Source organism: Condylura cristata, unplaced genomic scaffold, assembly GCF_000260355.1.
Source record: "Condylura cristata isolate star-nosed mole 26May11 unplaced genomic scaffold, ConCri1.0 scaffold00004, whole genome shotgun sequence".
Lineage (NCBI taxonomy): Eukaryota > Metazoa > Chordata > Mammalia > Eulipotyphla > Talpidae > Condylura > Condylura cristata.
In genome coordinates this window covers 43,063,500-43,090,210 of record NW_004567105.1, presented here as the reverse complement: position 1 = coordinate 43,090,210, position 26,711 = coordinate 43,063,500, and the positions used below count along the sequence as shown (strand labels likewise).

General features: G+C 41.4%; 1 protein-coding gene across 1 annotated transcript in view; it reads left to right on the top strand.

Annotated features, from left to right (window-relative positions):
* The window catches only part of GXYLT2 (glucoside xylosyltransferase 2), a 94,579-nt gene that overhangs the window by 20,318 nt on the left and 47,550 nt on the right, over positions 1-26,711 (top strand). Inside the window, exons 2-3 of the mRNA XM_004675971.1 lie at positions 4,965-5,157; positions 15,711-15,842. Of these exons, the coding sequence (XP_004676028.1) occupies positions 5,068-5,157; positions 15,711-15,842 (222 nt within the window). The 5' untranslated portion in view covers positions 4,965-5,067. The remainder of the gene's footprint in view (positions 1-4,964; positions 5,158-15,710; positions 15,843-26,711) is intronic.

Below are 26,711 nucleotides of genomic sequence, written 5' to 3'. Positions count from 1 at the left end.
AAAAAAAATTAAAAAAAGAGTTCAGCTGCTCCTGAAGGTATGAAGGGGAGTTTGTGGGGGAGAGAACAGCTGGCTGCAGCTGCACTATGGGTGACCATGGTACACTTGTGTTAATATGCAAACTCCAGGACCTCAAGATAGATCACTGCGTTGGAGTCTTTGTAGAGTGGGAGCTTGCAGATTAACAAACAGCTCTAGTGACCATGAAGCACAGCCAGGTAGGGAACCGCCTTCACCTGATAGTATATGGTATCTTTTCTGCTGCAAAACTGGAAGAATAATGAAGACTGGGGTCAGAGTCTTGCAGGGAGCACCAAGCGAGGGATGGACTCCATCAGCACTTCAAAGGATGACTCAAGGGGAGACTATGAGGAGGATGTGTGAGTAAGATGATCAGAAACATATTTTTAAGATCTGCTTTAGAACTTTTTTTTTTTTTGAATGCTAAGTTGTAAGCTTGCTATTAACTGGCTTAAGCAAAAGGGGGTTAATTCACGTCTAAGCTGAACTGTCCAAGAGTAAGGTCAGGTGCACCTGGATCCAGGTGCTCAATGAACATCGCCAGAGAGCTGCCTGCCATCTGTCGGTTCTGCTTTGTACTATGCTAAGCGAACTCCTATTCAGGCTCTACCAGCATAGTGACCAGGAGCATACCATCAGCTCCAATCCTAGCAGCCAGTCTTTAGAAACTGTGGGCAGCAAACGTTCGCTTCTGATCCTCTTTAGTTCTTTACTGAAAAAGAACATAGTAAGTCATGAGTCAAAACAGTGCTATAATTCCCCAAGCCTGTTCCCCACCACCACCCATGATTTAAGGAGTCCAGTTCCTGGGTTCCTCAAATGGACGTCTCGTCATCTTCTCTGTCTGGTGGTGACATTTGAGCACTGCTGAGTGTGCTACTAGTGAGAGCTGGTGAAAGGCACACCACTCCTGCCCCTTTAAACTTGATCATTGTCCGTGACCACACAACTCAAGCACTTACTACCTGAAGCCTCAGATTGTTTTATGTAATGTGAGAGGTAAAGCAGTCAGAACAGCAAAGGACTCATTAAATCCCAACCACCAATACTTGAGCTGCCACCAGGAAAGGCTTTTTTCTTTTTTTTATTACCTGTCACCAGACACTGAGAAAGGCCGCATTTGCCAGCTCTTGCTTTATGTGCATGCTATCCTGAAGCACCGAAGCCTGCAAAGGAGAGAGGTGGACCACTGAAGTGCAGATTTCATTTTTTTTTAAATATTTATTTATGCATGCAGAACTGGGGGACAGGACAGAGGTGCAGGGGCAGTGAGAGGATTCACCAGAGACAGAGCGGGGAGCAGAACAGACAGATTGATGAAGCACACTGCTGAGGGGAGCAGCAGTTGGGTCAGGAGAGAAACCACGCCATGTGGGTCCCCCCCCCCCGCCCCCCGGCCAGGGATCGAACTTGTGCTGCAGTGGCTGTGGTAACTTCATAGTGCTGTCCCCCAACCTGTTGCACCACCAGGGAGGGCCCAAATACAGACTTTTTTCATTTGTACCTTTGGATCAAAGTGTGATCCAAAAATATTATACTCAATATTTTAAAAAACAAATATTTTTGCATAATCTCTTTCTTAGCATATTTTGGATAACGTTTCAGTGGAAATCTTTTTAATTGGCTGTGGTTTTAGTATTACAGTTATCCCTCATATTTGTGGGGATAAGTTCCAGGGGTCCAAGGTATGCCTGAAATCTCAGAGTACCAAACCTTGTAGATACTGTGTTTTTTCCTGTACACTCAGACCTATGATAAAGTTTAATTTGTAAATTAGATAGCAAGATATTTACAACAACTATAAAATAGAGCAATTACTGTAATAAGCACTGTAATAAAAGCTACGTGAATGCTGTCTTTGTCCCTCACTCTCTCTCATGGACAACAGTTGACCCCACTGTAACTGAAACTGCAGAAAGTGGAACCCGGAGAGGGTGAGGGTGGGTACTGTGCCTTCCCACCCTTCATATAAGTTAGGTGGGAGGTGGCTCTAGTAGCAGATATGAAAACCCACTCAGGAAGCTGAGGAAGAAGGCAGCTAAGTCCCAAAGGCAAGGCTTCTTGAATGCACCAGACATGCTTCTGATTTTTTTTTTTTAAGATTTATTTATTCATACAGAACTGGGGTACAGGCCAGAGATGCGGAGGGTGAGAGGATTCACCAGAGACAGAGCAGGGTACAGAACAAGCAGATCGACGAAGTACACTGCTGAGGGGAGCAGCGGGCGGGTCAGGAGAGGTCTGCCACGCCATGTGGTCTCCTCCAGGGCAAGCGGGGATCGAACTCATGCTGAAGTGGCTTAAGCTTCTTAGTGCTGTGCTTTAACCCGCTGCGCCACCAGGGAGGGCCGATTTTTTTTTAAAAGATTTATTTATGTATTTATTTATACAGAAGTGGGGTACAGACCAGAGGTGCAGGGGCAATGAGAGGATTCATCAGAGACAGAGTGGGGAGCAGAACAGGCAGACTGACAAAGTACATTGCTGAGGGGAACAGCAGACAGAGAGGTCAGGAGAGGTCTACTGAGCCATGTGGGTTACCTCCAGGGCTGGGGATCGAACTTGCACTAACGTTGCTGTGGCTAACTTGCAGTGCTGCATCCTAACCCACTGCACTACCAGGGAGGACCCTATGCTTCTGATTGAACCCCTTTGCTCTGCTGAGAGGAGAGAGCTCCCACTCAGACATGGCATGGCACACACTCCCTGGACTTTCCCCACTTTGTACTATATGATGTAAGTGAGTGCATCAGTGACTTATGCCCCTCCATGCTCAACTGTGTATTTCCTTCATAACACCTGTCCCCTCATAACTTTCTAAGTAAGGAACTTAGTTACAGTTTGCTTTGACTGTTATTTATTTCCCTCTTCCCTACCACAAGAAAATGTAACTTCTACGAGGGTGGGCACCCAGGTCTGTTTTGTTCACTAAGGTCTTCCCAGCATGAAAACAGTGCCTGCCATATAAGTACTGAGTTAGCAAGAAAAAAAGGTGTGTGTGTCTGTGTGTGTGAGAGAGACAGACAGACAAACAGACAGAATACATATACCAGGAAAACATGGACACAATCCCACTTGCTCTCATTACTGAACATGGACACAACCCCACTTGCTATCATTACTGATATGAAACTAAGAATATGACGGTCATTGTCACTGTTTTGAATGTCAGTCCACCAGGCTGGGCGTGCTGTGGACAATTGCAAGAGATACAAGGGAGAGTTATGATCTCAGGTTGTTCAGGTTGTATTCGATCTTTTTTTTTTTAAATTTATTTATTTATGCATACAGAACTGGGGTGCAGCCAGAGGTGCAGGAGCTGAGAGGATTCACCAGAGAGAGTGGGGAGCAGAACAGGCAGATATACTGAAACACTGTTGAGGGGAGCAGCAGGCGGGTCAGAAAAGGTCTGCTGCACCTTGTCGGTCAGCGCCCTGGCTAGGGATTGAACTCATGCTGCAGTGGCTGCAGATAGCTTCATGGTGCTGAGGCTTAACCCCTTGTGCCACCAGGGAGGGCCTGTACTTGATCTTGAAGACAGTAGAAAACATTATCCATGTCACATTTTAGAAAAACATCACTGGTACCAATAAAAGGAAATCATGGGGGTTGAGGATCAGATTGGAGACAGCTGGGCCCTCTGGGAAGCTGTGGCAGTGATTGAGGTGAAGAAAGATGGTGGCTGCATCAACTAAGGGGAAGAGAAGTGGGCAACTTCAGGAGATACTTGGGACAACTCTTATCTTTTCCTGTGTTCCCCAAAATAAGTAGGTTCTGAGTAACTCTTCGCATCTGGGCATGGCTGAGCCAGGAGGCGGTGCTTCTAGTAAGCATGCTCTTAAATAATCATGCTGGCAAACTACCCAAAGTGCTCCACCCACATCTTCAACTTTCCTGGTGAAAGAAATCTGGAGCAAGACTGCCATTATCCAACAGAGCTGGGAAGAGCAGGGCAGTGCACTGATTGAAGCTGAAGTTTTTGGAAGGAAGGTAGCATTCAACGTCCAAATTCCCTGGTCTCCAGATCTTTTGTGCAAGTAAATTAGTTTCATTTGTCTCAAGGTACCTTTTCCAGGCCAACTTCTTCCAAACTTGCCTGAAAATGTTTCTCAGTGGTGTGTTTGAGGCTTGGCTCCATCTCCTTGTCTGGAACAAATCTTTTATTATGAGGAAATAGCTGGATGATGATTCTGGACTCTTGGATTCTATTCCCCTCTCAGCTGTTGACTCGGTATTTAATACTTTGGTGATTTTCAACTTAACCTGCCCCTTCTCCTGCCTATTTCTCACTTCTCGGAGTTTTCACACCAGAGTCCGAATTGCATACCTACCACCTCAACAAGCTTTAGCAAAGCAGTTAGGATTAACACCTGTTTTTTTCAAGACTCTCGCAAGCTGTAAAGGAGGCTCATGTGTTGTTTTCTTTGCTTACCTCCCGGACTTGCATGATTTTCCTTTGGTCCAGTGGTCATGCATTCCACCGCAACCTAAAACCATCCAGATGATGGGAAGATCATGTTGCGCATTTCACATGGGAAAGCCACGATCCACCCTCCTCTTGTTCAAATTGCATTCAAATCTAATTTCCATGGCCCGTGCAAGTGGAGCTGCGTGTAGCCCTGTGTCAGCTGTCAAAGTTTAGCAATACTATTTCCAAACATGGGCCAGTAGGCAGCCAACAGGCACAAGACAGCTGAGCACTGGCAGGGAAAGTCTCAGACACCTATAGCCATCCAAATAGTGACTCATCCTGCGATTGCCAGTATAAATATGGGAATAAATAGTATTTTTTTTCTAAGCAGGAAGAATTGTCAAAATGCTTATCACTTTATAAAATATAACAGATTGTGTCTCTTCATGTTTTGAAATGTTCCAGCCATTCACTCACTATTTTTTTTCCCCATAAGTGAAGAAATAGCCTTAACTTGTTTTCTTCTTTCTAGGAGCTCTGGAGAACTCAGGCCTTTCCAAGCTGTGCTGCCGCCTGAGCTCTGGATCCACCTGGCTGTGGTGGCCTGTGGTGATCGGCTGGAGGAGACACTGGTCATGTTGAAATCAGCTGTGCTCTTCAGCCACAGGAAGATTCAGTTTCACATCTTCACAGAAGAATCTCTGAAGCCCGAGTTTGATAAACAGGTAAGTTTGCAGAAATTGCAGCACAGACCTTACTGAGTGCGTATGGGATGCTTTTTGGAAAATGCTTCTCTTGTTCATTCATGTGTTTTGGTGCACATTCGACTATGTGACTGTGAACGCTGACACTGAGCCTTACTGTCCTCATCTATGCCATAGGGACAGCTACATGTACCTTAGAGAGGTCCTTGCAAATTAAATGAAGCAATCCAATTAAGCTTACTTGACTCAGGGCTTGAACCCTCTTGTTGTCAACATTCTTCTCCTTTGGTTCCAGAACAGGATGATTTTTTTTAGACATGCTTTTTGAATGACAAATATGATCATTAAGATGAACTGGCCCTCCCTGGTGGCACAGCGGGTTAAAGACAGCAATAAGGAGCTAAAGCCACTTCCACATGAGTTCGATCCCCGACTGCCCTGAAGGTGATCCACATGGTGTGGCAGACCTCTCCTGACCCGCCTGCTGCTCCCCTAAGCAGTGTACTTCAGTAGATCTGCCTGTTTTGTATTCTGCTCCCCACTCTGTCTCTGGTGAATCCTCTCACCACCCCTGTACCTCTGGCCTGTACCCCAGTTCTGTATGCATAAGTAAATAAATCTTAAAAAAAAATAAAAGATAAACTCAAACAATAATGTTACAAATTAATATTCAGAAGACCTTGCTATCTCTCAGTCCCACAGAAGAAACAATCAGAAGAAACTACCATTTATAGGTGTGTGTGTGTGTGTGTGTTGTATACATGTATAACACATATAGGCATGTACTCAAAATATCATTCTTTTAAAGAATCGGGATCATTCTCTATGTGCTCTTCTGGAACTTGCTTTTTCCTTATTTGAAACCTTATTGTCAGCATCTGCATCACTCTCATTTTTTTTTTGTGACTGCACAGTATTTTATTATGTAACTGGATAATCATTTGTTTAATTAGCCCATGCTGAGGAATGTTTGATTCTTTTACCAGGACACAAGAGCCTTGGAAATGCCTCTTCTCCCCAGTTTCTGTGCATGCATAACTCTGAAGGCTACCTTGACTTTCCTTAAAAATCTTATCTTGCATGACAAGCTGAAAAACTACCTCTTGATAGCTAACTACAGCACTGAACACAGGGGAGGAGAGGAAAGAACAAAGAGGGAAGGAAGCTCAGTGATCTATGGTGGTGAACCCCGTGGGTGAGTTAGTGGTGGGTACCCTATGGTGGTTAAGACTTGGTGGAGGTTCCCAGATATCACCTCAGTGGGTTAAATCACAGCACTGAGAAGCTAAAGCCACTTCAGCATGAGTTTGATCCCTGCTCACCCCAGAGATGATCCACATCGCGCAGCAGACCTCTCCTGTTTCATCCGCTGCTCCCCTAAGCTGTGTACTTCAACAGTCGGCCTGTTCTGCTCCCCACTCTGTCTCTGGTGAATCCTCCTCTCGCTGCCCCTGCACCTCTGGCCTGTATCCCAGTTCTGTATGCATAAATAAATCTTAGAAAATAAATAATAATAAAAAATACATATGGGCTCTCCCTGGTGGCGCAAAGGGTTAAAGCACTGCACTATGAAGCTTTCAGAAGCCACTGCAGCACGGGTTCCATCCCCAGCCAAGGAGCTGACCCACATGGCATGGCAGGCCTCTCCCGACCTGCCCACCGCTCCCCTCAGCAGTGTATTTCAGTCCATCGGCCTGTTCTGCTCCTCACTCTGTCTCTGGTGAATCATCTCACCCACCACATCTCTGGCTTGTACCCCAGTTCTGTTAGCATAAATAAATCTTTAAAAAAATGAATACATAAAAGGTAAAAATAGAATAAATAAAAAATAATTTTAAAACTCTGGCCAAAACAAAGCAACACACACACACAGAATCTTATCTTGCAGTAAGTTCTTGAGTGCTGGCAGAGTGAGAATCCACTTTGTTTTGTACCTACTAACTTGAGTCAGTAGTGCTGCTTCCTGCCCTCATAATGGCTTATAATGGCTGCTAAATGCCAAAGAAGTATGTTGCACAGAGAAAAGCTAAAAGCAGAGAGTTAAAATGTGTTGTTTCACAAGGAAAAAAAGTCACCTTGTCATCTTCACCAACAGAAACCAGAGGAACAGATAATATTGGGACTTTGAAATTGATTGGACAATGCCCTCGAAACAGAGCTGAGTCAGGGAAAGGTTGAGCCATGAATAGTTAGCTGTTCTGAAGCTGTGGTGAGGAAGATGATGACAATAAAACCGACAAAGAATATCATGTATCAGGGACTTCTTATTTCGACTTGACTCTTACTTAATTATCACACAACCTCTTGAAGAAAGTAACAGTGATGAACCCATGTTCTAACCTGAGATCACTGAGGCATAGAGAATTTTAGTGGTTGACTCATCGGGTGTCAGTTTAAGGTCATTAACTCAGACCTCCATGAACTTAATCACCATGCTACCTCCCAAACTAGTAGCCAGAGGGCTCAGTTCAAACCTCAGCTCCGTTATTTACTTACTGATGATCTCTGGCAAGTCTTAATGGCTTCTCTGAGCTCCAGCTTCTCCATCTATAACTCCGGGTAACAGGATTGATCAGAGATGATCTGTTCATAATCAGGCTAGGGCAGGGTGTTCTCAAAGAGCTCAGAGACTTTCCACATGCCTGCTGCATGTGTCACACAGGAGACAGAGTCTCTGTCCACATAGACACTTAAGTCTGGGGTGAAAATAGGCAGAACCTATTCATACTTACAGTTGTACCTATTGGAACTTTTGGCTTCTACACTTCTGGGGATGCCATCCAAGAAAAAGAGACTTGTGGATCAGAACTGTGCTTTCCATTCCCTCAGCTCAACAGTGACATGGGCCTTTTCCATTCACATTTAATTGTCTAGAAACAGTCACCAGGCCCACCCACCCATAGAGGAATGAGAAGCTGGAAGAATACTGGCTCTGGGAAGCACCAGTAAAATCTTGCATAATATCCATTTAAAAAGCATTTATTGAGTACCTATTGCCAGAAGTGGGGACATGAGGATAGAGAGGAACAAAAGGCAGATCATGTTTTTAAAAGATGAAATGAGGGAAGAGAGAATAATTCTGTTTATGTGCAGATTATGTTTTCCAAAGAGAACCCTACCTCTTGTTTTTCTCCCGTGTGTGTTTTCTTCCTATACTGCCTCAGAGAAACTGCACAGGAAGAAAGTGGTGTTGATTCACTTCTGAGATTAGGCTTTAAAAGGAACTTCACCTTCCATCTTGTTTATACTCTTCCTCTCTTGGGTCACTTGCTCTGGGGAAGCCAGCTGCCATGGTAGAGCAGCCCTGAGAGAGGCCAACATGTTAAGAAGCAAAGACCTCTTGCCAATGCTCCTGTGATTCAGAGACAGGACCTTCAGCCCCATTGAGTCTCCAGATGTCTGTAGCCCAGACAAGTGCTGGACTGCCACCTCAGGGGACCCCTGAGCCAGAACAACTCAGCTCCCAGATTTCTGGCCTTAAGACGCTACATGAGATCATAAATGTTTGTGGTTTTAAACTACGAAGTTTGGGAGTAATTTGTTCTGAGGCAATAGCTAATACAGACACATTGCATATATGCCAGGCACACACGGATGCACGTGTAATGTAATGCTATGTGACATCTGAGACTTGGTCATAGAGAGGGTAAAGAGTTTGCCTGGCTCTTTCTTGGGGTGCCTGCCCAGGAAGCTGACCATCAGGGTAGAGTGACAGCGTCTATATGGAGAGACCAGACGGAGGGGGCCGCACAGAGAGCCGAGGTCCCCCCACCTAAAGCAGTCTGAGCCACCAGGCATGTGAGTGAAAGAGTCTCTAGATGATTCTAGCCCCTAGCCTTTGAGTCTTTGAGGCTGACGCCCCCAATTTGATGGAATAGAGTCAAATCTCCCTGTCTATGTCCTGTCCTAATTCCTCACCCATTTCTCTAGGGGCATAATAAATGGTTGTTTTATACTCTAAGTTTTGGGGTAATTTTGTTTGAGCCATAGTAACTGGAACATTATTGAGAGCTAGATTTTATGGGGGGCATGTTGTGGATGTTTGTGAAGTTGTGCCCTGATGACCTTACCCTTCTGATGACTCATTTCCTCAGGTCTTTATCAGACCGATAAAGCTCAGCTAACAGAGGAAATTATAATGAGGTGTAACAAACTAGGCAGAGCATTTGTTGTGTCATCCCTCTGTTTATTTCACATGCAAGGATGATGGTGCCAGTTTAGTTTTAAGACCTTGGCTCTTACCTAACACAGAACTTCTCACAACCTCAGTTTTCTCATCTGCATTACAGAGCAAGTGATTCTTGTTGTTATTGCAGAGAATAATTTTAGGGCTGAATCTTCTGTGGTGGAAACTCTTTTAGGCCTAATATAGTAGTAGCAAGTGGTCTCTGCTAAGCACAGGAGATGGGAGGAGCAGGTTATGCCGCCCTTCTCCAGGCTGTCAGTTCCAACGCTAAAGGGTTGTGGGAGTAGACAGTTTGTTATGATAATGAAAAAGTGCTAAAGCCAGTGTCCAGTAGAGGACAGGTCACTGTCTGGGTTCTCATCCACATGCACTATTGTAAGACCACTCAGCTCAAGGAACAACAGTGGGGTATATTTAACAAACAGAAACAGAGAGTTTCTAAGGCCGCAAGTCACCGGCTATCTTGCCCCAGATAGTGTCCACAATGTCCAAACATCCCAAACAACAGGTCACTCTTTCAAGATGGCATCATTCCACTAAGAATGGCCTGGAACTCTTGGCGGCCATCAAGCAGCAGGCCAGGATCCAACTCACTACATCTGGAGGTGCTAAAAGGCCAGGCCACTAAGATGACAAGACAGCAGCTCACAGCAACAGTCTGAAGGTCAGGATGGACAGCACTGGCCGCTGGACTAGACAGCAATAGAGGCAGCAGCACTGGGAGGTGGTACCAGATGACCAGATACGGCTCTTTGTGAGATGTTGGCCCTTACAAACAGCAACTCTGTGAGACACCAGGCCTAGGGCCTCTCGTGCTCCTCTCGGGCAGTGGCAGCAGTAGACTAGTGGCAAGGGCAGCTGCCCAGTCACTGTGAAACTCTTGAGCTTCTCTCTTCAGAAGTCAACTAATGGATACTTTCTTCTCTCTTCTTTGAAGACTAGATACAGAGTGGGATGAGTCTGGGTGTCTGGACCTCCCAAGATGGTCAGAGTCTACCACCTAGTTGAAATCCACCTGTTTGGACCATTTTCAATTCTAAGATTCTTACTGGACCATTTTAACCCAACTGGAGTAGAGGGAAGAGCTGTCCACAGGCAGTCATTTTTGGTGTGGGCAGGGAAAGCCACCACATTTTTCCAGCAGCTCCTGCTGCTGAAGCAGCTGAGGGAAAATGCCAGTATCGCCCTGCAGTCCATGCTTCGAGCCCCGGTTTCAGTAACTCTTGGGAAGTTCCAGGCAAAACAAATTGTCAGTCGCCATTGTAAATACTCTGGAAGCTGTACTGTGGGCTAGTTGTACTATATTTAAGTAGAATTTTTTAGAGCTGTGTAAGTAGAATATGGCTAATGGCATTTGCCATCGATGTTGTAGGTACTTCATATTATAAACTTTAGTTTTGTTATCTCACAACATAGGAGCTGAAAAATGCCAGCTGGTTCATCTCCTAGCCGCTCTAGGCAGTTCAGGATCAGGCACGTAATTTAGATTTGATTCATCTGTGCTCCTGCCCCACACTCAGAATCAGGAAACAGTGGGACACAGAGCTGGAAACAGCTATTATCCGTGCTGGTGATAGGAAGCCAGTGGGGCAGCAACATCCTGTGTGCGTGTGCGGCAGGGGTGAGGGGTTGGGCTCTGACATGGGAAGAGTTGTCAACAGGAACTTCCAGTGACTGGAATCAGTGTACTGTTCAAATATATGCATAGTAACCATTGTAAATGGACTTAACGCACCAACGCACCAGTTAAAAGTATTAGGTTGACAAAGGTAGATAAAGCCTTCTAGAATGGAGGACTGTAAACTTCCAAAGGTTAAGGAAACCACCAGGCCAGGGGAACCCTTCGTCCCAGGTTGATTTGGGCTGTCATTAGTGGCACCGTGGTGAGGAGCACGTACACCCTGTGTGCACTGGATTGGTCAGGATTGTTACATGAGTGTTTATGTCCAGTAGAGTCAAGATGTGTTCATGCAGCCACACGGGTTATTTGTGTTTAGTGTGTCGTCAGGGGTCCACATCCTTCATAAATCAGTTGTCAAATACTTGGACTGTCATTCCTACTCTTTCTCATTCTGAGTTTCTCCCTCAAATATCCATCTCAAGATTGCAAATTAAGTGTTCACAATGAAAAAAAAATGACAATTAAAAAAACGAAAATTAACAGACAACGACAAAGCAGAGGCATTCTGCAGGGTGCAAAGGAAGGAGAGGGATTGGAACAAGGAGGGAAAAGCACTGGGCACTGAGGTGATGATGCATTGGTGAACTGGTGGTGGAAATTCTGTGGGGACTACCCCTGAGAAAAGAAGGCACACATTGTTAAAAAATGAACAATGATGTTACAGTGATGTGTGTGTATATGTGTGTGTGAATATATTATATTATATCATTGTATATACATATATATGAATATATTAAGTTTATATCATTGTTCACAATGTAATATATATTCATATAAAGGAAATAATGTTACCAGTGATATGTTTTTATGTGGTTATATGCAATACATGGACACTTTAAAAAGAACAGTCATAAACTCATAAATGAAAAAAAATCGGCCATCACACTAATGCTTGGGGAGAACAATTTTGGTATATTTATTTCTACTCCTTTTTAATATCAGCATCAGAAGTGGGATCATATTCTATATTCTCTTTATGTCACTGAACCAACATTACTGAATTTCTTCTAAAACAGGGATTGACCAAATTTTTCTATAAAAAGCAGACAGTAACTATTTTAAACTTTGCAGGCTGTATGGTATCAAAGGTACTCCACTCTGCTCTTTTTTATAAAAGCAGCCATATAAATCTTTAAACAAATGGGTACAGCTATAAGCTAGTAAAACTTATTTATGGATACAGATTCACATTTTATGTGCTTTTCACATAATTTGTCACAAAATTTATTCATTTTTAAGTCTTTCAGCTATTTAAAATGTCTAACCATTCTTGACTCATGTGTTCTTTGTAGCAGACTAGATTTTGCTAAAACCTTCTAAGCATTGTCACTAGTGGCTAATTACCATTTGTCTCTGTAGATATACTCTAAAATTTGTTTAACTGATTTCTTAGGTTGTTTCCAATTTTTCACTGTTAACAAACATCATTACAAGTTCGAAGTTATTTGTCCTCTTTTAGAATTTTTCTGTAATATAAATTCTTAGAAGTCAAATTATTGTGGCAATCAGAAGGTATTAACTCAAAAAATTAAGTAGAGAGATTGCAAATTAGCATATCAAAGTTTTCTCAGCAACATACATCAATTGAAACTGTAAATTAAAATGAGTTTCCACTACACGCCTATTAGAATGACTAAAATCCACAATACTTGACATTACCAAATGCTGGTGAGGTGAAAAAACAAGAAACCTCTTTCATTGCTGGTAGGAATACAATCTGGTACAGACACTGTGGAAGGAATTTGACAGGTTCTTAGAAAGCTAAATGTAGGCTACCCATACAATCCAGTAATGACTTTCCTTGGTATTTACCAAAATGAACTAAAAATCATGTCTACATAAAATTGTGCACATATATGTTTACAGCAACTTTACTCATGGTCATCTCAAATTGGCAGCACCAAGATAGGCAAACTGTGGTCAAGCCCTATAAAAAATTAGTAGTCATTGGTAAGTAGTAAGTAAACTACTCAGGCACAAAAAGAGATAAAGGAAACACAAATGGATTTTCTAAGTGAAAGAAGCCAATGTGAAAGAAAAAAACTATATACTTTCTGTTTCAAATGCATAGGACATTTTGAAAAAAGGCAAAACTAAGAGGTATTAAAAAAAGATCAGTGGTTGCCAGGACTGTGTGTGATAGAAAAGGAGGAAAAGGTGGAACAGAGTGCATTTTTAGGGCAGTGAAATTGTTCTGTATGATACCGTAATTTATAGATGACGTGCATTTGATGTACATCATAGGATGTACCTCACGATGAGTGAACCCTGATGCAAACCAAGGATGTGACTTAACTATGCACTGATACTGGTTCATCAATTGTAACAATTCTACCACGCTAACGCAAGATGTTAATAATGAGAGAAAAGAGCTGGAGAAAGGAGAGGGAACTTATGGGAAATCTGTATTTGCTGCTCAGTGTTTCTTTTTTCTTTATTTGTTTTTACATCATCCTTCATTTTTCCATATCGTTTGTAATTCCCCTGGACGTCCCACCACCAATTCACCTGTGTGCCATCACCATAGTTCCATGCACCTTTCCCACCCCATTTTGGATGCCATTCCCCTCTCCACCCCCGTAAAATGTCTCTGATATATTCGTTGTTTGCATTTTTTCTTTATTACAATTGCTTCCTCCTCATCCTACCCTGCCCCCCGCCCCCCGAGTCTCTTATGTTCCCACATGAATGAAACCATCTGGTATTTTTCCTTTTCTTTTGGTTTATTTCACTAAGCATGATCCCTTCCAGCTCCATCCATGTTGCTGCAAAAGGCATGAGTTTACGTTCTTTGACTGCTGAGCAATATTCCATTGTGTATATGTATTACATCTTCTTGATCCAGTCATCTACTTTTGGGCATTTGGGTTGATTCCATGTCTTCCCTATTGTAAATAGAGCAGCAATAAGTGTGGGGTACAGGGGTCCTTTTGAATCAATGTTTTTGTGTCCTTTGGATAGATACCTAGAAGTGGGATTGCTAGGTCATATGGAAGCTCCATTTTTAGCAGTCTGAGAAAACTCCAAACAGCTGCTCTGTTTTTCTATATATATAAAACTACTCTAAAATATCAGTCTATTAATTAGAACAATTATGTTATAGAACTCATATTTGTAAAGAAAATTAACAAAACTGTCCTACTATTCCAAAGATACTCACTTGTAACAGCCTAGTACCTATCCATCTAGATTTTTCCCTGCATATAAAATGTTAAACATATATTTTCCCTACAACACATAATACTTTTTATCTCGCTTCTTCTAAAACTCAATTATATACTATAGCCATGTCAGCATATATAGACCTACTTTATATTAACTGTACATTCATCCATTGTACAGTTCTAGCATAACTAATTTTCATAGTTCCTTATTACTGAACATTTAGTTGTTCCCAAGTTTTTTGTTTTTTTTTTAATGTTACAAGCTAGTTGTAAGTCTTATGTCTCTATCCTTTGGGGACTGTCATTAAAAATTTCCAAAGTTCCCTCTTGGAAGTTTGTTCAGATTTATACTCTTGGCAGTGTTTATATGCCAATTTCCTATCAACTTTGACATCTCTGTATGATATTTTCATAAATCCCAGCATCAGGGGTCGCTGCAAGCCTGCTTAAAAGACATCTTTGCAATGATGAAACTCCAGGCCTGCACCTGCAAAGACCTCTCTGCTTCAATAACATTAACTTGGATCCATTTGTGGAATTCCCTTTTACTTACAGCTCCCCACCCATTGACCTGGGTTATTTCATCATTACAGAGGTACCTGGTTGAGATACAGAAGGTTTGGTGGCCAGAGAAGAATGGCACAGGTACAACAGAGCTCTGTCTGTTGCCCCAGAATTCTGATGCCTTGGTTTGGCTGCTAAACTTTCAGAGTTACTAGAGAGGAGATTTCAGAAAGAAAGGGTGGATTTTTCTTGATCTTTTTGGAGGGTATCGAACCAAGTTGCAGTAAGCATGTATAAGCAGCTGGGCTACAGTGTACACAAGACAATCTCAGAGTACTCACCAACCAGTAATGGGAGCCTGACAAGGACACTTCTAGGAGGAGAGCACTTTCCAGGGTCAATGAGAAGAAATCAGCCACTCCATTTCCTCACGCTTGGAAGCCTGAGGACACTGAATAAGCATAGGCAGTGGCTCGTAGATTGAGGCTCCTCCAGATACTTCATTAACAGTATTCTTTTTCATTGAATGGTCTTGGAATTCTACTAGGGGGAAAGTAGTCATTGGGTCTTAAAGACTTCAAGAAAATGCAGGTTGTAAACTTATTTTAGGTGTTGTTTTCATTTAGCAACATCATACTTAGTAAAGCCATTCACTGTAATAATATTCAGCCCCAAAGGCAGGTAGATCAGAAGGAAACAGTCTACTATCATAGTTTATAATATCCATCAAACTCCAGGGAAGAAACTTGCTCCAATCTCCCCTAACTTATGTGCCTGGGAACTACTGCTGCCTAACTGTTCTTTATTTTGTATTTAATTATGAATTGAAACTTTAAAACCATATATGAAATGTGTAAATCTAAGATGTATAATAAAATGCACTATGACCCTAAAAAAAAATTCTAGCATCAATGCATCAACAGTGGCAATGAAATTAGACTTTCTATGTAAGCTGTCTGATGTATTTCCACTTGGCCATCCAGAGGTTTTGGTATTTCTGGGGTTTAATCACCCTCCCCTTGCCTTCCATGTTTTGCAGTTACGACAGTGGCCTGACTCGTATACAAAGAAGTTTGAGCACAGAATCTACCCCATCACATTTTCAGTTGGAAACCCTCAGGAATGGAAGAAATTGTTTAAACCCTGTGCTGCCCAGAGACTCTTTCTTCCGGTAGGAACACCTGCTTCTAATGAGATGGTGCTTGGGAGAGAATTGCTCTAGGAAAAGTGGTGAAATTAGCTGGTCTATTTAGAGACAATACACTTACAGCTGAATTGTGTTTCTCTGGATTCTGTTCTTGATGCTCTTAGTCTGCGGGGTATAGAGACGTGGTTCCTGTGTTTGAGAGGTTGGCTTTCCCAAAAATTGAGGAACTGAGAGCATCCAAAGCATGTCTGGGATAATGGGTCTTTGTGACTTGGCTTCACATTCATAAGTTGTATTAACCTCAGCAAATCCCCTGCACTTCTCTAAGCCTGTTTCCTTCGTAAGCCTGTACATATTTAGTCTTCAATAAATGTTAGCTTTGACTATTATTATTGCTCTTAAAACAATAACTATTACTAGATATAACCATGCCAGGGGTTACTTAAAAAAAAAAAAAAATTTCCAGGATTCTGGTCTCAGCCTTTTAGTGTTGAATTTTAACTTGAGTATTTTTGTTTCCTTTTTTAAAATTCTAAATAGAAAAATCACTGGAGATTTACCCAAACAGAATACCATTGAACAAAGATGGCAACTTTGAACTTTGAGTTTCATTCAGATGTATGTGAGGGCTTCTTGCATGTATTAAACATTTATGAAGTATCCATTAGCTGCTAGGTCTGCTTTAGTGATGATAATATGAGAACAAATAAGACAGGTGATCTTGTGCCCTTGGAGTTTGAGTTGAGCAAAACAGCAAATAGGTGACTAGAAGTATAGTCAGTGCTGATGTGCCACAGTTCTTGTGGGCAAATTGTGTGTGTGTGTGTGTGTGTGTGTGTGTGTGTGTGTGTGTGTGTGTGTGTGTAGTTACCATCTGGTCTGGGAAAGGTCATAGAAGATTCTCTGAAGTGATGGCATTTATGCTAAGACATGCATAAAGAGGAGGCAGGGGTCGTTAAGTGACAGAGCCTTGGGGGTAATGAGAGAGGACCCGGTTCCAGGCAGATGGAGCATAAAGATCCTGTATGTATTAGATCATGTTTGAGGATTATATTCAAGGATCATGTTTGAGAAAATGAAATATCACAGAAACCAGAGTGAGGTGGAATTGAAGAGGTCAGCAGCACTGGGGCCTGCAGCCTCCATAGCTCATAGCATCAAATGGGCACCTCTGGTTACAGGCAGTCAGATGCCACTGATTTCTAGTATGGAAGCAGGACTATTTGACTTGTGTTGTAAAGAGAGTACAACACATTGCATTGTGGGCAGTGGAACTGTTGAGTTCAATTTGTGATGACTTGGACTAGGGTAGTTGTAAGTGTCTTAAAGACAGACTCGTAACTTGCCTGAGAAGTAGAATTCTTGTGCTTAGCTGGTCATGAGAGTTGAAGGGGAGTGAGGTGATAAAGTTTCTGACCTAATCAATGATTAAGGTTAATCTATTTGAAATTGCCAATAGTCAGCCTACAGAAAAGTCAATTTCTTATGTTTCAAACCTGTTAAGTAGATGTTAGTGCTGTTAATCGATGGAAAAGACTAGAAGATGACCAGTTTGGGGAAGGGGGAGGAGTTACCATATTGGGTAACGAGACCGATTTTAAGGTTCCATCTCTTGGTATGCAAACCTCAATAACGAATTGTACTTTTAGCATTTCCTACACAGAACCTGTGAGGAGAATAAGACATGTGCTGTGCTTAGAATTTATTTACTCAAATCATTCAGTGACCTAATTTTCACATGCCATAGACCTGTATAAATTTTATGAGGTAGAATTCACTGTATAAAAATGGGAGGAGGAAAAGAATACCTCAGGTCAGCCCTAAAAGTTCTAAGTTGATAATGTTAAAAACTAAGTTGACAATGTTGAAAACAATTTGAGAAGATTAAAAAAAAGGGGATTAGGGCCATCCCTGCTTTAACCCACTGCTGGTGGTACAGCGGGTTAAAGCACAGTACTAAGAAGCTATAGACACTTCAGCATGAGATCGATTCCTGCCCCGGAGCTGACCCACATGGCACAGCAAACCTCTCCTGACCTGCCTGCTGCTCCCCACTCTGTCTTTGGTAAAGCCTCTCACTGCCCCTGCACCTCTGGCCCGTACCCCAGTTCTTCTTTCTTCACTTCAGGGGAAAAATATTAGAAAGTCAAGATTATTGAAAAACTGCTTCCCCAACCTATCCAAAAAACATTAGCAACCCTGTGGAAAACATTCGATTTTTCCCTGACCTTGAATTGTGACTTTAGTCACACACCCACACATGATTGTTTCCATTCATTCCCACCTAAGTCCATTTTGAGTGACAAATGGATGCTGGTATTCCTTATCTGGTTTTGATATTGAAAACTAGCCCTCCTTAAAAGCAATAAAGAGAGATTGTGGTTGACAGGATCTTTACCTTCTCTCTGTTGTTTATCAAAGTAGCAAATATTAAAATGACATTAGGGGCTCTCCCTGGTGGTGCAGTAGATTAAAGCACAGCACTATGAAGCTATCACAGCCACTGTAGCACGAGTTTGAACTCTGGCCAGGGAGGTGACCCACATGGTGAGGCAGACCTCTTCTGACCCCCCTGCTGCTCCCCTCAGCAGTGTATTTCAGTTAATCTGACTATTCTGCTCCCCACTCTCTTTGGTGAATCCTCTCACCTCCTACTCCTCTGGCCTGTACCCCAGTTTGGTATGCATAAATAAATAAATCCTTTTTAAAAATGGTATTTAGGGCTCTCAATGAAATGTTTTGGTTCTCAGGTTAATTTGAAACAAAATCTAAGCGATGTTTTCCTTGAAATTCATCTCTATAAAATCAAAACAGGTGGATGGTGAGGCAGCACAGAGAGATGGAGATCCAAAAATGCAAACATTCTAGCAGGTGGGCAATCATTGAATAAGAACCACAGTCTTGCCTATTTTCTGAGAGGTTGTCATCTACCCCAAACATGTAGACCAAGCCCTGTCTCATGTAAAGTTTTACTATCAGAATAATATCAGAGTATAAGTCTGTGCAACTCAAAACTACTACATTCTCAAGACCAGTTAGTAGAGTTCTTACCCTACCAATTCCAGATTTATGAAGTCCTAAAAATCAGTGGGTGTTTATATGTGAATAACGTGGGTCGAAGAACAGGACCATTGCGCAAAGCAAACCGCAAATGGCTTAATTATACGCTGTAAGAGGTCAATGCCAGTTGCGAACCCACCAAGGGGTGCACTGACCGCTACGTTCACCCCAATGTAGGAGACTTGGAGACTTGAGAGAATGAAGCAGGAGCCTGGGGTCTGGAGTCCAGAGTCTGTTTATTAGGACTGCCCATGAGTATATATAGGGTCCATACATGCAGGGAAAAACAGGAAATGTACCCCATGCAGATTTGTACCCGGTCTGGGGCTTCTTGTAGCTTGGGTCTGGGGCTTCTTGTAGCTTCTACTTGAAACAAAGTAGTGGGTTGCAGCTATTTGCAGGACAGAATGCACTGTGCTCTGCTGACTTGTTTGTTGGCCTTACTGGGGAGTGTGCTCACCCATGTACAACATTAGCCAGGGCGGACAAATGCACTTGAGGTCCTGCAGAGTTAGCCACAAATGTCTTCAGCTAATTCAAGAGGCTAGGACTAGTCCCAAGCACAAATAGATCCAAGGCTAGCAAAATGTCACTGTGGCTCTGGCTCTCCCTTGGCTTTTTTTTTTTTTTTTTTAACAAGGTTTGTTTCATGAATGTGATGGTTGCTTGAAGCAATCTGAGATCCAAATTCTGGAAGCTTAACTACTGGAGTAAAGCAGGAGCATGACAGAGTGACACCTTCTGAAATGGTGACACGAAAGTTCTGTGGAATTGTTCCTTGGTGAAACAAACACAACTGGTGAAAATTGCTTTTGAAACAACTAGCTAAAGTCTTTGGGAATTGCCTGCAGAGCCTCAGCAATTAAAGAAAACAGTTTTTGTTCTAGAAATTCTACTAAAACTTAGTAAGAAAAGAATGAGACTGTGATATTTGAACCATGACCTATTCCTACCCTCCTGCCTTTCAGCTTAGCATGATGCAAACGCAGCTCCAGATAATTCAGTCACTAACAAGAGATCCTTTTTCCCCACAGCCTCCCGATGAGCAATATAGTATTTACTTGGGAGGCACAGGCCATCAACATTTCACATCACATCTGTTGCAGAGCTTAAATTAGTGTCAGCTGTGCCCAAGGATCAGGGAATTCCTTAATTAAGAGGAAGCTATAACTTCAAAAGAGCAAGCCCAGTTAGTTTATAAAGGGGAACCAGGAAATGCGATAGTTAATAAGTGTCCTCTTTTTTTCAGTGTAAAGTTCAAAGACTGGCCTCAAAATCTGCCCCTGCAAGTGGACCTGAATTTAATTGGACCAGACTATGGAACAATTTGTGCCTTAGGTCACTGCCAAAAACAATAATGTAATCAGCTGGCAATTAATTAGTGGATGCTAATAAATTGGTGTAATAACAACAGAGGCAGAAAGCTTAACAAAAAGATTAGAGAAAGAGAGAGGGCCCTGATCAAACCATTGTCATCCACGGTGACTATGTGCCTACCCAGACCTTACCCTCTGAAGAGCAACATCAGAGATGTCACATCATGCGTGAAATGGAGTTCTCTAAAATAGTCCCATCAAGATGCTAAATAAGCTAGCAAACATCACTAGGCTATACAGACTGTGGGGTAAGTGAGCTGAGGGCCAGGTGAAACTGTTGCAGGGTAGCCCAGAATGGACTGGGCCGCCTGTCAGTGGGGCCTCACCCGCGCTCACAATTCAGTGATACTGCAGGTACACACAAAAGGGTCACTAATGGGTTTATTTACAAAAGGGGAAAGGAATAGGAAACAACCCAGGGAAAGAGAGTGGGATACAAAGTAACTGGAATACCTTACAGGTAGGCTGACCGAACACATGGAGTCACAGGATCAGGAGAGCTGCTTCCCCAGCGAGAGAGCCAGAGATGCAATCGCGCCCTATTTATCCCCCAAATGTCCCAGAATTCTTGCTAGCTCCACCCTTGGATCCTCGCAGTTCTTTTCCTGGTACTGCTGGGAGTTGTAGTTTCCAATCACTGGAGTAGGGGATAGTGTCCAGAAAGCTGGAGTAGGGGGTGGAGTCCATAAGATTGCAGAGTTCCTTTAGGACATCCTTCCCCTTAACAGAATCAATACCCAGAGTTGCTACCTTATATTACATAAGACATCCTAGAATGTATTATTATGCTACACTATATTATCTAATTTTTTTTTAGCAATAAAGTATGAGTCATGAAAAGAAACAGAAAAGTATGACTCATACACAGAAAAAAGTGCAGGCAAAAAAATGTCTGCAAGGGCCCAAATGTCAGGCTTAGTAGAAAAACTTTAAAATAGACATTGTAAATATGTTCAAGCAACAAAAAGAAAACATGCTTTAGAAAAGTACAGAATGGGGCCCTCCCTTGTGGCACAACAGGTTAAAGCACTGCATTATATAGCTCTCCCAAGCCACAGCAGCACCAGTTCGACCTTACGCCAGAGAGCTGATCCATCTGCTGCTCCTCTCAGCAGTGTATTTCAGTAGATCTGCCTGTTCTGCTCCTCACTCTGTCTCTAGTGTATAAAGTGTAAAAAGTACAGAATAAAGATTGTTCTCATAAAAAAAGAGGATATTGGTAAAGACATAAAAATTATAACTCAGATTCATAAAAGTTATAACACAGCTCCTATCGCTTTCTCCCCTTGCTATCCCCTTTTCCCTTCTCTGAACATGGCTTCTGATGGCATCATCAGAGTGTTCAAGACATGAAGGTGTGTGCATCCTCTAAATCATAGGAGTTGAAGAAGCACAAGTAGGTGGTGTTTTTCTGCCTGAAGGAGGACATGAGAGCATCATCCTGGAAGAGGGTAAGGAGCTCCTAGTAGATGATGTTGGCCAGACTCTAGATGACCCCTCTGCCAACTTTGTCATAATGCTGCAAGACAAGGACTGGCACTATGTGCAACCACTATGATACTGCATATGATATCAAGGAGAGCAAGGAGGATTTGGTATTCATCTCTGGGCTCCTGAGTGTTATACCAATTCACTATAATGTCTTTCAGAGGATAGAAAAAGAGGGACTATTTCCTGATTTATTCCATAAGGTTAGCATTACCCTAGTGCCAAAACCACCAAAGGCATTTATAAGAAAAGTAAACTGCAGGCCAGTAGTCTCATGAATATAGATGCTGAAATCCTCAATATTAGCACATTGAATTCCCAAAAAGCATAAAAAGAAGTATATACCATGAACAAGTAGAATTTACCTCAGGTATGAAAGAGTGATTCAACATTTAAATATCAATCCATCATATCAACAGAGTAAAAGATAAAAGTCACAGATATAATCATATCAATAGATGCAGAAATAGCATTTAACAAAATTCAACACCAATTCATGATAAAAAACTGTCAGTAAACTGAATAACAAGGGAACTTTCTCAACTTTATGAAGACTATCTATTAAAAAAATTCAAAATTAGGTCCCACCCTGGTGGCATAAGGAGTTAGAGCACAGCACTATGAAGCTATCCACAGCTATTGCATCACCAGTTTGATCCCTGCTGAGGGAGGGGCCACATAGGCCACAGCAGACCTCTCCTGTCTCATCTTCTGCTTTCCTCAGCAGTGTACTTCAGTTAGTCTGCTTGTTCTGCTTCCCACTCTGTGTCTGGTGAATCTTCTTACCCACTCCTCACTCTGTCTGGACCTCTGGCCTGGACCCCAGTTCTTATGTGCATCAATAAATAAATCTTTTTAAAAACCCAAAGTTAACATCATACTTAATGGTGAGAAAGTAGAAACTTTTCCACTAAAATTAGCAATAAGATAAGGATGACCTATTACCACTCCTTTCCAACATCACACTGGAGGTTATTGCTAGTGCAAAAAGGAGAGAAAAAAATAAGTAAATAAAAGGTATACAGTTTGAAAAGATAGACATGAAACTCTTTGTTCACATGTTTTTAGAGAAAAGCCAAAGTAATTGAACAAAAAACACTCCCAAAACTAATAAGCAGTCATAGAGAGGTTGAAGAATACAAAATGCACAAAAATCAATCATTTTCCCATAAGCCAACAATAAACAAGTAGAATTCAAAATTTAAAAATGTTATACCACTTACATTAGAACCTGCTCCCAAAATTAAGTACTAAGTATAAAACAAGTGCTTAGGTTAGATACTTAGGTATTTAACAAAATATGTGGAATATCTATATAAGGATAACTATAGAACTTTGATGAGCAAGTCAAAGAACTAAATGATAAAGAGAAAGTCTATATTAATAGGTAAGAAAACTCAACAGTTTTTCTCAATTTGAGCTACAGGTTCAATATAATCCTAGTCAAAATCCTATGTTATTTTGTGAATACTGACAAATTTATCCTAAATTCATATAGAGATTCAAAATACCTTGGCTAGCCAATATAATATTGAAGGAGAAAAACAAAGTTGGAGGATTGACACTACTAACTTCAAGATTTACTATAAAGCTACAGTAATCAATGTCATGTAGTATTGGTGAGAGAATAGATAAATAGATCAATGGAACAAATAGTCAAATGATCCTTGACCAAGGAGCGGGGGTAATACAATTAGCAAAGATAGGTATTGAAGTATTTGGATGTCCACATTAAATAGGCCTATATATTTAAATGTGTATGTATTTTTAAATATATGCCATAAATTAATTTATGTTTAGTATAAACATACATATGATATAAAGATTAACTCAAAATAAGTGATAGATCTAAAAATAAAGTCAAAACTATAAAACTCCCAAGAGGCATTGTGACTGGTTGAGCATATTTCACATCCTCCTCTCTGAACAATCATTTTGGGAGATGGGGTACTCAAATGGACTTGACTTAGTCACATTCTCTATCATGGACTACAGGAGCCAACATTTGAACCAAAGGTATTGGTTTCCCCACAAGAGCGAAAGTGGCTCTTGCCAGAGATGGAGTCAGATTTGGGGAGACTAAACAATAGGTAGTTCTCTGACTTAGAAATGGCTCTTCCCATAATTTCCCCTCTTCTATCTTCAAAGAGGTTCTTTTACTTTGTTAAGATGAGGAATATGAGATAATATATGAAGTGTAGCCTTAAGAAAATTAATAGCTGTAGTGTTAAGAAGCATTTAATGGAGATAGAAATTAGTTTGCGAGATATAAAGGAAGAGTGATGTAACTGTTAAGTCTGCAGTCTCTGGGGGCAGGCCAAATATGTTCAAATATTGCTTCTACCACTTAAGACTTACCACTTCAACTGAATTAATTTTAAAGATCTAATTGCTTTATTAAATGATTCATGAATTGGGTGGCATTCCATTTGGTAAGTAGGAAGGCACTGCAAGAAGTTGCACAAAACAAGAGTTTTTATAATCAGAAGGAGGGGTGGAGCTAGGATACTAGCAAAGTAAAAGATTATTCCAGGCAGGGGAAAGGGGGTGTCTTAATGTGTGTTACCTCACTAGAGCTACCAGGAAACTCCAGGAAATAGATTGATTTAAATTTCCACCTTTAGGACTAGGTGAAACTCAGGTATTAAGTCTTGGGTGGGGACTTGGCATGAACAACTCCTTTTTTGGGTCTGTTGTTTCTCCTTTTTTAAACATCATTTAACCTGAAGATATAACTTCTCTTCTAAATTTACTCATCTATAAAATGGAAAAAAAGGTATTACCTGTCTTGTCGTGTTTTGAAATTCAATATAATATTCAATATAATTGTATTTAGTGCATACATTTCACACCCTTAACAACAATATCTGTTTTATAATCAGGTTCAGATTTCAAATGTGCTAACTTCCACTCAAGTGAAGAGATTTCACTGATGACTCAGGCAAAATGCATTTAACCACAATATGAATTTACTGGGGGGAATCCATTTTACAACAAAATGTAAGCCTACAAGTCACTTGGCAGTAAAAGGCAGGGGAAAGGGAGAGTTGTTCATGCCAAGTCTCCACCCAATACTTAATACCTAACCTGAGTTTCACCTGGTCCTAAAGGTGAAAATTTAAATCAATCTATATGGAGTTTCCTGGTAGCTCTAGTGATGTAACACACATTAGATATGACCCACTTGGCAAGGCTCAGAATTGGCAGCACCAAGCAGATGGGGCCTGTCTGGAGAGTTCCTGGCAAGCATTTGTCCACAGGAAAGGGAGGGCTGCTTCTCAGCTGGAAAGTCCCCAGTGGCATTACCAACACCTGAAGGAAGCTCCAGGACCATCGACATGGAGTTCATAAGTGTCTCAAAGTGACTAAAATTCAGTGCCTGTAGTTATAACCACTGTTCAAGTTATGTTATCAGATCTACCTGTTAATTTTAATTTGAATTGGGCATTTCAGCACAACCAGGTTTTATGGTCCTTCCATTCACATATATGCTTATCAGTGCCTTCAAAAACAATTGTTACCTTTTTAATTGATAATTTAAACTGGAATATCTCAATTGCCCCCACCTCAATCAATCAGGGTCATTACAATGTGTTTACATGGGTTAGATAAAATGACTTGAAGCAAATAAAATTAAATGAACTTATTAAAGAATAAACTCAAGTGAGAACTCTCAAGTCTGGAAATAACCTCTAGATAGTTCTGTGAAAGGTGCCCCAGTTTTAACCTCACTGAAAATTTATATGCAGTTGGTGAGCTTTGGTTGTTATTTCAGGGATTTTCTGCAGCATCAAAGAAAACTTTGGTAGGGGTCTAGTTAGTGTGTTGATATCACCTATGTGTTCAGGAAAACAAAAAGTGTTGTTAAAATTTTTCTTTTAAAGATTTATTTATTCATACAGAACTGGGGTACAGGCCAGAGATGCGGAGGGTGAGAGGATTCACCAGAGACAGTGAGGAGCAGAACAGGCAGATCAACGAAGTACACTGCTGAGGGGAGCAGCGGGTGGGTCAGGAGAGGTCTGCCACGCCATGTGGTCACCTCTGGGGCAGGCGGGGATCGAACTCATGCGGAGTGGCTTAAGCTTCTTAGTGCTGTGCTTTAACCCGCTGCACCAGCAGGGAGGGCCAAGTGTTGTTAAAATTTAACTCATCTAAAGTAAGGAACTGAGAATTTTAGCAATGTCATAAATCTTGAAATCTTTCTTTGAAGTTATTGGTTTGCCCAGAGACAACCTTTTTCTGGTGCTACTGTTATCACAAAAATAGCATTCTTACAGGATCGGGCCAATTGTGTCCTGACTCTTGCATTGTGACTCTGAGTTGAGCCCATGGAGAGGGAAGCCTTCTTAATTATTGATTTTGGTTAACAAGTCTCAATCAGTTGGGATCATTACAATATCAACATAAGTAACAGTCTCACACATACCACTGTTAGCTACTCTTTTGTTATTATTGCTGTTATTGTGAAGATTAGTATTTGGCATGAAACTATTGAGATCATTAAGTATATTCCCAAGGCCCCTATCTTGGTTAATAGCAACAAAAATGTTTTTGTCCAATTGGCCAAGCCATAAGCAATGTGAATCAATTACAACCTGCCCAGCAGAGAATACTTCTACTATGACATCACACACATTATAGGAAATTGTTTTTTTGACACCAGTGATTGACATTCTAGGCATTCTGAAATCAGCATGGTTGGTATGAAGCATAGTATGAGAATCTTCAGTATTAGTTGTTGACTACTTACTGTAAAATAAGTTTTATGGTAACACACAATCATATTTTATTTGGGCTGAGTTAATCAGGACTTGGTGGAAAGGATATCAGGGGTTCTCAGAATTGTATAGACCTTTAGCTAATTAGACTTGGGACTAAATATTGGGGGAAATGATGTCCTGAACAAACTCTACAAACACAAGTTTTATGGACCCCACCCCCACCCCAGACAAAAGAGATCCAAGAC